General features: G+C 37.7%; 1 protein-coding gene across 6 annotated transcripts in view; it reads right to left on the reverse strand.

Annotated features, from left to right (window-relative positions):
• LOC586167 (ensconsin) overlaps nucleotides 1-13,779 on the reverse strand; it is a 100,094-nt gene that overhangs the window by 48,478 nt on the left and 37,837 nt on the right. Inside the window, exon 3 of one of the 6 annotated variants that reach the window (XM_030994478.1) lies at nucleotides 13,161-13,271. The exons of the other annotated variants lie outside the window; for them this stretch is intronic. Coding sequence (XP_030850338.1) covers nucleotides 13,161-13,271 — 111 coding nt within the window. The remainder of the gene's footprint in view (nucleotides 1-13,160; nucleotides 13,272-13,779) is intronic. 6 annotated transcript variants of the gene reach the window in all.

Genomic DNA, 13,779 nt, shown 5'->3' on the forward strand with positions numbered 1-13,779 from the left:
TCACTGTGTGATATATGCATTATAAAAGAACTAATTGTATTTGGTAGTAGTATTATCATGGAATCTTATCTAATCTTAAAAAGAAAAGTAATGAATAATGTTGGCGTCATGAGGGTGGATGCATAGACATTAGCAGGAAGAGGGCGACAAAGCCATCTTCCAGGAAATAAAAAGACAATTTTGGTCATGCTACAAACTAACCAAATTTACAATGTCTATTCTGGTCATATTGCACACTCCACCCCATTCTCGGTCTAAAATTGAAGCTTGTGTGTCACCGGTTGTCATGGTAACTTGTCTGAATTATTCCTCCGATGTGTCAATAGATAAAGACTGCCAAATGAAGGAGCCGAGCAGAAGGTAAAGTAGGTGAGGGGTTATTACAATTTTTTTTTAATGGAAAAATGGGGAAATTGTCATTTGTTTGGGTTCAAAATATGTGGGGAAGAGAAAGGAAAAGATGTAGGGTAATAATAAAAGGGAAACATGCAGACAACGCAGGAGGCAGGAGAAAAGAAAATGGTAAAGTGAATATTCTGGTTTAATTACGTGGGATCTCAAATAGTGAAACTTGGGTCTTCGTTTACAATATTTACATTACTTTTATTCACATTGGAAATTATAAAATTTATGAAGGCAGACAGACGGATGAAACAAGAAATCTAGACGTGGATGCAAGTATCAAACTGAAATACACAACTAGTATAGCTCATGATGCATTATTCATATCAGCTTAAAAGTGGGTGTCTCATCAGAGTTGCTTTGATTGGAACCGATCTGGTTCTAAAAGCAGAATACTCATTATCTAGAGAAAATCTCTGATTTATTTTGTACAAATCTTTAATCAGAACAGTTTTTCACTTAGTATAAACCTAACGACTACAATTCATTGTATACTTATAACCTACCTGTATATGAGAATGGCAGCTACATGTATATACGATAATTAATTAAATCATTCTGAATTAGTCTAAAATACCCTTTGTAATTTTGATGTTTTTTGTGTTTTTCGCAACTTAAGAATGAAAGGTAAACTGGTTGAATTGAGGGCCTTGGTTGAATACTTTAGATGATAAAGCTTTAAAGCCCCACTGTCCTACTTGTAGCTACTTGTAGCTACTTGCTCCCTCTATATAGAAAACTTCCCCAATCGGTGCCTGTTGGTCCCCCATGATCCTCTTTTTCTTATGTTAGTTGAGAGCTGAGTTAATGAGATAGCCACCTGTCAGTGACCTCGCTGTGTGGTCTAATCCCTTCTGGCCCAGTTTAATATGTACACTATTCAAGAAACTTAAATTGGGAAAAATCAATTTTTCACATAATAAAGAAGAAATTACAGTACCGTACTTGATAAGGTATGAATAATTCAGTTGTTAGCTGTATATATTTCCCTGTAGTCTGAATAGGCTACAAGTTTTATGGGGCACAATTCGACCATAAGTAGAGTATGAATCATGTTGGAACTATGCATGATCAGGGGAGAAAATTTGTATTCTGATTTCAAAACAATACGTGTCCTTGCACTTGTTTGAGTCATCAGTGCTACCATGTTACACTCCATACACAAACCATACGCAGTACTTACACAGCTAACTTAAAGGTACTATGTCCCATTTGCAGGCCAAAAAAATGAAAAAGTTAAATTCCAACTGCATTTGAAAGATAATACTAATTAGAACTTCCCTAAAAAAGGTGGGGCTTGAAAATGTCTTCAAGTGGGAAAATAACGACTATCAGTTGTCAAATCGACTTTAGGGCTATAGAGCCCAAAAGTAATAGTCTTGATTTTCAGACCATTGTACCGAATGGTCATACGTTTTATGCTGCGCAAAGATTCAATCAGTTTAATCTTGGCCATCACAAGAACTGGGTTATTGATGTAGACAAATGCTCATGTACCCTTTACAACTCTTTTCATGTATGTTATCACCAAAGAAGAAAAAAAGCCAGTCAGTCACTCAATAGTGTCTGACAGTGAAGTCTAGCAAGTAAACGGGTTTCCCTGCATAATTTGAATATGAGGACACTGCTAACGTTTAAATTTCACAGATGGGACATACATGACATATTCATAATTCCTGCAAAGTTCTACATAATTTGAGGTTGGCTGCAAAAGGGACATAGTACCTTTAAGGCATCCATACTCACGATGCCGAATATATGAATGTTCACTATTAACTTCACTTGTATTAATTACTCACAATCTTATTATATTTCTTTGATGCAAAAATAAGTAGGAAATAAATACACTGTAGTAATGGAATCAAATGCAGGGCCCTTTTTTCATAAGAATCTGAGATTTATATTATAATTATATTACAATCTCTCAAGGGGGGGGGGGGGGGTGCCTTTACAAGTCTATAAATGTTATTGTTGGCTTCTATGAAAACCACTTGTAAAAGGAAACCATACGCCAACTTTCTAGACCAGTGACCATATCACTTGAGGCAGATAAGACTGAATGCCTACATGATCCAAATTAGGGACTTTTAGATTCTGCACGACGAGAACGTGGACTGCCCTGTTAAGGCAATGTGATGTCCTTTAAAGGCACTGGCAGTGACGTGACATTGCCTTAAAAGGGCAGTCCGCGTTCTCGTCGTGCAGAATCTAAAGTCCCTATTATTTGTAAAGTAGGCCTATATCTTTTGCATTATTGTAATAATATTAATATGTGTATAATTATTCAAGATGTATTGAAATCTAATACTTTTTAGATAGTTATATACACTGTATGTACACTTGAACACAATCATTAATTTCTCTGGCCTACTTAATATTCATTTTGATCTTGTATATACTGTATACATGTGCAATTCAGCTTGTTGCTGCAAAACATGTCGTTCAATACCCTGTAACAGTAAGTCAACTTTTAATTGAATATGAATTAAATTGAATATTTTGAATCTCTCAACTTGTTGCCAACTTAAGGATTTTAAAACTTGTTTTCCTTTTCATAAATCCCTGGCATCAATAACGATATAGCCATGCAACAAAAATAGATGCAGTGTGTGGATAAATTCTTGACCATTCTACTCATGCATCTGGGGGGTGTTTCACAAAGATTCTAAGTTGAACTTATCTCTAAGTTGGACTTAAAAATTATGGAAAGCCATTAGCATCTTTGAAAATATTTTGTAAAAGTTATTTTGAAAGGCATAAAATGTTGATTCAAATCATTCATATTTTCTATCATCAAGGAGAGTTCATGTTCTGGATGTGGAATTTATAAAAAGTCGAAAATACTTGAATTTCTGCTTTTGAATATATTTCGTTTTAAGGCTCCGATGGCTGTCCATAACTTTTAAGTCCAATTTAGTGTTAAGTTCTACTTAGGATCTTTGTGAAACACCCCCCAGGCATATTTTGTAGGGCTCTGAATAAAAAATTGAGCCAAACCACCAAATAGGCCTGTCTTCACTATCTCGAGACTGCCAAATATCCAGCTATTTGAACTATCCCGATCGCAAACTATCCAGCTAATTTGAGTCTTCATCAGACCGAAGTAGCGATTAGAGGGATATTTGGTCGGATTGTCATCCCAAGATATCTTGGGATAGTTTGCAAAATATCCCGCTATTTGTCCGGTGCGTCTTCACCATACGGAAGACTCGCACTATGCGCTGAGCAAAACATCTCGAGCTAATTGTGAAAGTTATATCAAAACTATAGGAATGTTCTTTTTCCCTCCTTTTTTCATTTTCTTGGATACATGTTAATGTCTCTATCTAGATTCGCTCTCGATATCCACTCCCAGGACAAGCGTTATGCCAGCAGGAAATGCTGCCACTTTTCGTCAGGAAAACCTGCCATTTTGAATAACTCCCGTTTCCCAAACTGCAACCTGTGCTATAGTCTCGAACAAAAGACCTCATGAATAATTTCACAACGAACAACACAGCAGTATTGCAATATGTTACAACTATCTCTACGTTGTAAGTGATACCCAGTTGCATACCTGCCAATTTAACCCTCCACAGCAAATTTTATGAACCTTTCCAGTCTCTAGGCAAAATTAGGAATACAGTCTACTTGAATACTATTTACACAGAAGTTTTCAGAAAAAGAGAGGAATCTACACGTAGGTTTCATACAGTAACCACTAACACTAGTTTTATTTAAACATATTTGTGGCTTACATTCAGTAAATAAGATCGATCCGTATTGAAAAACAAGTCAAAAAAATCTTGGAACCAGCAGGACTTGAACCTGCATCTACTGCTTGCCGGGCAGCAACTCTACCACCAGGCCATCAGACCACCTGGCACAGTCACAATGAACTAGAACCAATTACCCAAGCTCTTCTAACACTAGTTTGTAGGCAAGAATGTAGGATTCATTCCTCCAAAATAGGAATGCTTGGGAGCTATGCAGTTGACTTTCATCTAGGAGCCTCAGAGGCCTCTTCAAATCTTAGAGCTTGGAAAAGCCTGATGTGGGATGTCTATGTTAGGAATAAAATCAAACAATAGCCTGGAAACTAGCATCCCTAATATATAACATATTAAAGTTGCTCAAGCGTGGGTATATAGAGGGCAGCACACGTACCTAAGCATGGGAGCGTAATACTTATTGGCTCAGTGTTATGTAGTGATCGGGAGTGATCACCAAGTTGCCTACTTCACAAAAGACTATGTACCCACGCTTGAGCAACTTTAAGTCGAGTAAATGTACATCGATGAGGAAACCCCTCCAAACTGAAATCAATAGGTCTGAAAACCCACACTAAGATTTCAAACCCACAAGCCAAGCCCGAGACCTACCCTCGACAAACGGTGAAGAAGTCAAGTACAAGAGTAGGAGGAATCAAAGGGACCCTGGAGGTACAGGGGGTGTTTCATTAAAGGTTAAAGACCAGTATTGGAAACGCCCCAATTTCAAAATATGAAATGGAAGCTCTTATTACCAATCATGTGAAAGAATAGGTTTTGACTCGTACATGATGATAACAAATTTGCCGGGAAACCGCCTACTAATTGATATATTTGGTAAATTAGTAAATCTATTGGACTGTGAGAGTTAAACGCACGTGTCGCGCACGAGTGCGTAGTCCCATATACATCTTTCTGTGTACAGTGCTTGTAACTTTATGAATTCTGGGCCAAATTTCTAATCATTTTGATGATTCCAGAACCTTGCAGTACACACCAATACTTATATGCTGGATGATCAACCTTTTCTGATCAATTCCACAATGTTTCTTTCACAATGCAATCGCATGACCATAACTGCTCTTTATCTTTAAGCTGTGCCTGAAGTTACGAATGATTTAACAAATGATTTGAATATGAAGACCCAAATGGGATGCCCAACGTTTTTCCTGACTTTTTAACAAAGTGTGACTGTATTTCCCATAATCTCAATTAAATTGTCGCCAAAAAATCACACTTTGCATTAAAATGTTTTGTTAATAATCATAAGGTTAATCTACATCTGTATATTTCAAATTTCAACTTTAGCTTATGCAATTAAAAGGATTTGAGAATCCCATTTAGCTCTTCATATTCAAGTCATTCGTAAAGTCATGCGTAACTTTACGCACACCTTTATGAAACACCCTCTTCCTCTATTCCTGCATAATATTCTGTAAAGTTCAAGCTACAAAGCTTTCGTCCAGTAGCTATCATTAGAAGGGGGGGGGGCATTGATCTTTTACATAAATGTAACATGAATTTACAATGGCCACTGATTGGTTGCAATCTTATCATGTTCTTTCACGTTTATTTTCTTCTCTCTTTGCCTTTGTCTCTTTTTCTCTATCATTCCCCCCTCCCCCCCCCCCTTTTCTTTGCCCATCTTTGTCCTTAGTTCTATTCCCAGTAGTTATGCCACTGACTACGATGTAAAACCTTCTATTCGAGTCTATGATGAATTCATGCATCATTGAAATGATGGGATGATTGAATGAGTGTTGTGTATTCAGCATCCTCCTGACATAGAGTGCATGTACAGTATGTGCCCCTAATCAATTCTCAAGGGGGCATACATTAGATGTACCGTTGCGTCTAGGGCGAGATGGAATTATATTTATGATCACTGTATCACGGCCTGCACCAAAATTAATGGAAATGACCAAGAAATTTACCAATGAAATTAAAACAAATTATGTGTGACAATACGTAATAGCTCATCGACCTCTAAAATAATGTATGAAACAGAGATTGAAATTAAAGGAATTTTAAATTTAAGAATGATTAAAATGTACATGTAAATGTAAGAAAGCTATATACACACCCCTCTTTGATTAAGCCTTCAAAATCTATCATGCATTTCTTTGTTTTAGAGAGTTTTTTGTTTTGTTTTAATGATTTACCCCTTTTTGTGTATTGCGTTGGGTATACATGTAAATGCAAAATAAGTTAATGAACCATATCAAACTGATACACTGGAAGGAATATATGAAAATGTAATTTCATACTGCAAGAGAGAGATGTGGAGAAGAATCATCCTCTCTGAATGACAGAGATCTCTCAGAACGTTGAATCAGATATATGGTAACAAATAGCATCTTTGCTCCCTTCAAAAGACTGGGGCGTTCTCACCATAGCTCTCAAAACGTTGAATCAGATATAAAGTAACAATAGCGTCTTTGCTCCCTTCAAAAGACTGGGGCGTTCTCACCAGCAGTGTGAGTGGCCCCTCGCTATCGTATCATCATCATCAGCGCTTGGAGCACATTCTTTAAACTGCTTAGCCGTAAAAACAAATATGGCCATAATATCTGCCTGTCAATCACTTGGTTTCCGCAGAGGACCAGGCTAGATTACCACTGCTCAGGTACGCCTCATTCACACTTGATTCGGTAAACCGGACCAAACCTAAACTATAATGTGCACGTAAGGAAATCGCAAGTGGGGTTGTAAAAAACCGTTACTGGGCGCAACAACACAAAAAATCCAGAGCGTGATCACTTATCCTTGTTTTGTTCCTTATGCTAGCTTATTCTTTTTTGTAATTTTTATTATATTGTCAAATTTTAACTTTGTATTCATTCTTGCGATTTATTCTGACAAAGCCACAAGTGCAAGACGGATATTTAGAAATCTCTACAAAGGGCCGCTGCATTACAAACTATTAAGGTTTCAATGCCAACTCCAGGTAGGAAACAAAAATAGTGATTGAAAGCCCTGGGTTATGTAATTTTTGAATTTTTTTGCCATGGTCTTTTTTCAAATAATTATGAGGCATTTTACTGAATCACGTGTAAGCAAGGCCATATATTCCTAGTGACTCGAGATTGGTAAAGGAACTGGATTTGATTTGGATTCCTCTCAAAATCATATCGCTGACTTTCCGTGTTCGGTCAGGTAGCTCACGAATTCACTGGCTTTTGTCATTTTTCTTTTGCCATGGTCTTTTTGTCAAATAATTTTCAGCCATTTCACTGAATCACGTGTAAACGAGGCCATATACATATAGGGAGCATCCAATATTCCTAGGGACTCAAAATTGGTAAAGAAACCAGATTTGATTTGGATTCCTCTCAAAATCATATCGCTGACTTTCCGTGTTTGGTCAGCGAGCTCACGTTTCCCTCCCCGGTCGGACGGTCGCAGGTTATGATGAATAATCAATAGAAGGGCCATTGGGGTGCGTGACACTTGGAAGTAGGAGCAAGGAGGGATGTACATGTATGTACGTAAGGCATGTCTTCATCTGCTTGAGTTTGCCAAATAACCCGCTATTTTCAGACGACGGATGTTATCCCAAAGCTCAAAATTGCGTCCTCACCAGACCGATACGTTCATCGCAAACTAGCTCGGACGGGTGCAAATTAGCCCGCTATTTCCCAAATAGCGGGATATTTTGGAAACAAGACCAAGATTTCTTGGGATATTTTCTCGACCAAATATCCCGCTAATTGCAAATGCGGGCTGATGAAAACGCTAACTAGCTGTATCATTTGCGATCGGGACAGTTAAAATAGCAGGTTATTTGGCAAACTTGAGCTGATGAAAACAGGCCAGCACACTGGCCAATACACTGGCTGAGGCTTATTAGATATGCTTTGAATTATATATTGACATTGCACTCGTCTATTTCGTGAAATGTATCTCTCGTGATGAGAAACTGACCATGTAAACAGCCATATGCATGTCATGTTAATTACATTTTAAAACTGGACTATCTTTGTGCAAATTTACATTGTACCTATGGAAAATAAAGTTGGCAGTCTACATGTACCACTTTTTCACTACTTTCTTAAAGGTAAAGACCAGTTTTGGAAACGCCCCAATTTAAAAAAATGAAATGGAAGCTCTCATTACCAATCATGTGAAAGAATATGTTTTGACTAATACATGATGATACAAATTTGCCGGGAAACCGCCTACTAATTCATATATTTGGTAAATTTGTTTCTCTCATGGTCTGTGAGAGATATAGGGTAGTCCCATATACATCTTTCTGTGTATAGTGCTTGTAACTTTACGAAGAATGGGCAAAAATTTCTTATCATTTTGATGATTCCAGAACCTTGCAGGTGCTAGATGCTAGATGATCAACCTTTTCTGATCGATTCCACAACGTTTCTTTCACAATGCAATCGCATGACCATAACTGGTCTTTACCTTTAAGCCCACATTTCTGACAAAACATGGAGTACAGATAGCTACAAAACAGAACACTCCTGTTACTCCTAAGAAGGAAACAAATGTAATTAATCAGAAATACGTGATTTACCTCTACCTAAAATTTTAGAAATGATCACAAAAAAGGAACTCACTATCAAAAGCAATGAACAAAATTTAAAGGGAATATGTAACTTTGCCTCGGATTCTAAACAAAAATCCTTGATTTAGCTGATGCTGCAATTATAATTATAAACCTCAAGTCAGAAATGAATCCCATAACTTTTTACAAGCCAATCGCCTGTTTGATTATCAAGATATTTATGATTGGAATTCAAAATTTCTAAAACCGTTTTCCTTACGTTTTTATAAAACTACAGTCTATTTGGGAAAATGAGTTTGGTGAAAACTTTCACTCAAAAGTTCTTACTTTTTTGAGGCACTTCTTGATCATTTTGAAGAGCAATTTTATTAGGGCTTCAATATTACACAATATCACAGACGCTGATAACAAGTAGGGCCAAGCATCTCAGATATGTAAAACTGGAACATTATCAAACAATGCCTTTAAAAGCGATGAACCAAATTTAATTGGAGAGCGATAAAATGGAAACTGTTTTATGAAAGCTGAAAGCTAATAGCAACCTCGTTAAAAATGATGCAGTCCATGCGCACTCATCTGACCTCATTTGGGTTCATGATTTATGATCTATAGAAAGCCATAGAGGCAGTGTTTCCTTATTTGGATACAGACTATAAGGGTGATATCAACAGTCACTGCACTATCTACATCAAGCTACATTGTACATCTACCCAAGTGTTTCCTCCTACATATCAACTATACAGAGAGGTGTCCAGTGAAAAAAATACACGGGGGGGGGGGGGGGCTCAGGGCGAAATAGCCCCAGAAATGCCCAAAAGAGCCCCCGAAAATCAGAATAGAGCCCCTGTAAATGTGCATAGAGTTCAATTCAAAACAAATTTTAGAGTGTTAATTTCATGCAGGCAAGCTTGAAAAGTAGCCCCAGAAAAATAAATATTAATTTTTTCCCTGGAGGTGCCATGGTCTAGTGGATATGTGACTGGACTGTGGATCAGAGGGTCCATGGTTCGAGTCCCGCTGCAGCCTGTAATATCCTTTCGCAAGACATTGATCTACATTTGCCACACTCGACCCAAGTGAGGTAAATGGGTACCTGGCAGGAATTACAACTTAATCCTTGAAATGCGAGAACGCCATTATGCTAACTCCCTTCCGTAGACCAAAAAACAAATAATTCTGTATTAGATTTAGATGTTGGTCTCAATATCTATTGCCCAGCATTATTCCATTCCACAACACTTCTAAATCACTAAAATAAATTGGTACGCAGTTTGATATATCCTCGGTGCAAGATGCATCCTCTTGTGTAATCAAAAAGATCAATCTTCAATTTCTTTTTCCTTTTCATACTCCCTTACGATTCCTTTGTTTTTTGAGGTAGGTATGTTCCCAGGAAAAGCAAAGTCTCATCAAATCAATCATTCATGCAATTTACCGGCTTGAGCAATCAATATCCTCGTATTACAATCTCATGCCACTTGCAACGATTCCATTAGAGATTTGCGATCTCATCGATCACAGAGAGAGAGAGATATACATGTATATATTTCATCTGTCGATAGCCAGTAAGACATTAATGGACAGCTCTTTACATACGGTATAGTAGAGTTAACATCCTTCTGGCAGTTTGGTTGGTCGGTTGGTTTGTTTTACCCGACTGCTAAGAAAGCATGTGATTGCTCGTATTAAAGTAAGCAACCAGGGGACCGACTGCTTTAAGTCCTCTCAGAGGGACTTGGTAATGAGGACAGATGCCTGAACATTGGTATTTATCACACACTCTTTTACAAATAAATTTGCATTCTTGATTTATTCCTACATCAATTCACAATTGGGGTAACAAGCATAATAGCGGACAAGCATGTTAATACGCTATAAATAGGTCTACCGTGTACGCTTACAAATTTAATGTATCTGCGCATCTACCATGAAGGTAGTACTAGTAGGTACAATGTACCATTAGAGTGATTATCAAACGCACAGCAAAAAGCGTTACTCCCTCCCCCCATTTAGACTACAAGAATTAATTGTATCACTATACGAGAATAATATCACTATACGAAAATAATATCGCTATACAAGAATAATATTGCTATACGAGAATAATATGGCTATACGAGAATAATATGGCTAATTGGCTATACAAGAATAATATTGCTTTATAAGTAACTACTATGATTCTAGACTGAAAGTTGTGCGTTGGAACGTGGTAAACTGAAACATTTAGCATCATTTTGAATGAAAAAATTATCTACAGGATCAGGGTCCAGTTCGAGTCTGAAAGTAGTCTCAATAGAAACCGTCTAAAGGGCTCGTCGTGAGTGTGCACAGATGACTAGCCAGCTGTCATAATGTCTAATAACCTCTTCAAAATTGGTTTCTTTATACGATGATATCACTCTAGTGTGTATGAGGCCCCTTTCGCTTTGTAATGAGTTTCGTATAAATTGCCTTTAGTCCGAACAGGTTAATAGCATCTGTAGGCAAATGAGATTCCAAGGTTGGAAACAGGATTGATGGATTGTATGGGCCTTGTGTCTATCTGAAATATTGCTAGTGATTTCTGAGAGCGCACGTCCCTTTCTCTCTTAGACTCGGCTGCCCCCCCCCCCTCTCTCTCTCTCTCTCTCTCTCTGCGTCGTTCTATGTCTAAAATATCTAAAATATTGCAGGTGATAATTGCTGAATTCAAGCATGTCTCTTTCTCTAATTTTCACTCTCTTGCTCTCTCTGGCTCTCTCTGGCTCTCTCTGGCTCTCTCTGTCTCTCTCTCTCTCTCTCTCTATCTATCTATCTATCTATCTATCTCTATCTATCTATCTATCTATCTCTCTCTCTCTCTCTCCCTCTCTCTACCTGTCTAGATCTTCCTCTCTCTACCCGTCTAGATCTTCCTCTCTCTCTCTCTCTCTCTCTCTCTCTCTATCTATCTATTCCCCCCCCCTTCCCTCTCCCTCTCTCTCTCTCTGGCTATTTCTACCATCCTAATACGTCACATCAATACTAATCATTATTGATGCATAACTATGTAGACCAGTGCTAATTTTTTACTCCCATCTTGAGGCATCATACACTGCAGTCATGTTTCACAGCAAACCTCTAATAAACTGTCATCTAGTTCCAATTCCATTAATCTATTTTAATGAATTATAGCTATGTTTCTTTCTGAATCTAGTCTTCTGGTGTTGCATGACTTACCAGGTATATATGTACAGTAGCTGAATAGCAATTACTTTAAAATGTGCACTACAATTTGAAACAAGCAGTCTAACCTGCTGCAACTACCACCTGCCTACAAAGACCGTGTGTCATAGACACACTGTAGAAACCTGTATGAAGACAGCCGGCCAATAAATACTGCTTCGTTTTTTCGTGTCCACCATGGAGCAGTCTTATACCAGTTTCACCGTACTGACACGTACAGTACTACTATGTTATACTGCAACCCTTCCAAGCTGTCGGCTTCTCTCACACACATTCACGGTACTATCAGTATTCAAAATAGGAACATCATGTATGAAAATTATGCATGTTGCAATCAGAAATCTTGTATACATTGTAATAGACATAAACATGTGGATTTTTTTATTATTTTGTTTAAATATGTATATAATATGAAATAGGCAGCATGAAAGCATGTATTTAATGAACCGTAACTAAGACCACTGGCCTATACCTACTGCTTCGATGTTTGTGTCCCTCATCGAGCGGTTTTTATACTACAGTTTCTCAGTGCTTACAATGTTCAGTATTCAAATAGGAACATCATGTATGAAAATTATGCATGCTGCAATCAGAAATCTTGTATAATAGACATAAACATGTGGATGATTTTGTAATGTGTTTAATATGAAATGAGCTGCATGAAAGCAATGCCATGTGACCATTACCATATGCATTCAGTGTGGTATAGAAGCAATCATTACCCAACAAGCATTAGCATCAGATCAATATTTTGTGGTTATAGCATCAAATTAGTTGTGACAGAGATGGTGAAAATATACATATCTGAAACCACTGCATACAATTCTTTTCAATAGATATCAATTTTGCAGGATGAATTTCTCTAATAGCACTTTGCGTTGATGCAGAATGTTAACAAGGCATTTCAATTTTCCACCACCATTTAAAGCACAGCACTAAAAATTAAAAAAAAACATGTACCAATTACAAAAAGAGACAGAGTTTAATCCAAAGCTGGCACCACTCACAATTCCATTTTACATGAAGACTGACTTCACTGTACATGACATTCCAAGATAGCATCCAAAGTGATACAGAAAACATTAAACAACTTGTTTTCTCTGTAGTTTAGAACAAGCATTACGGCTGAAAACAAAGCAATGACCTTTTGTTGATTTTTATTTTGTTTTGTTATTTTGTAAATGGTTATACACTGTATATTAGACACACAAATAGGCAGTGAAGAGGCACACACAGTGAAAGGAAAGCTTGTTTAATATATAAGTTTGTAGGGGAGTACAAACCGGTAATTTTCATCACTGTGGCAAACTGAGGCTTAAAGGCCCCAGACTCTGGAACGTCTACTAGTTCTGGGGTATACTTTTCATCGGGTTCCAGGGTTCGGTACCTGCAAACTGTTGGAAGAAGAGGGTAAAAGTCCCAAGAGTTAGCCCTCCCAAAAAGTACTCCTTGGGTGTACAGTATGAGTACACAAGAAGATGGTTACAAGTACATATGTAGATTTCTAAGAGTTGGCCCTCCAAAACTACTCCTTACATGTGTAGGTCCAAAGTAAGGGTGCACAAAGTACCCCTTTGAAGTTCATTGGTAACCTTTTAACTTGGGTGCAGAGTTGGAGACTGTTGGAAGGAGAGTTGGTAAAAGACGTTAATCTACCTTTGCCACTCCATACCCAAGAGATAAGTGGGGACCGGGCAGGACGACGAAAGCCTTTGTGACAGAAATTGGCCTCACAGTGACCATATGGTAGGAATACTCCCCAGGGAGTGGAAATTGTGCACATTGTGTGGGTGAATGAATATGTTGACAGGGGTAATAGTAATGTCTGTAATGCGCTCTAATAGAGACGGTTTTCTATATTAAGCGCTATATACGTCCAGATTTATTAGTACTTTTACTATT

Source organism: Strongylocentrotus purpuratus, unplaced genomic scaffold, assembly GCF_000002235.5.
Source record: "Strongylocentrotus purpuratus isolate Spur 01 unplaced genomic scaffold, Spur_5.0 spur5_scaffold_21, whole genome shotgun sequence".
In the NCBI taxonomy this organism is placed as follows: domain Eukaryota; kingdom Metazoa; phylum Echinodermata; class Echinoidea; order Camarodonta; family Strongylocentrotidae; genus Strongylocentrotus; species Strongylocentrotus purpuratus.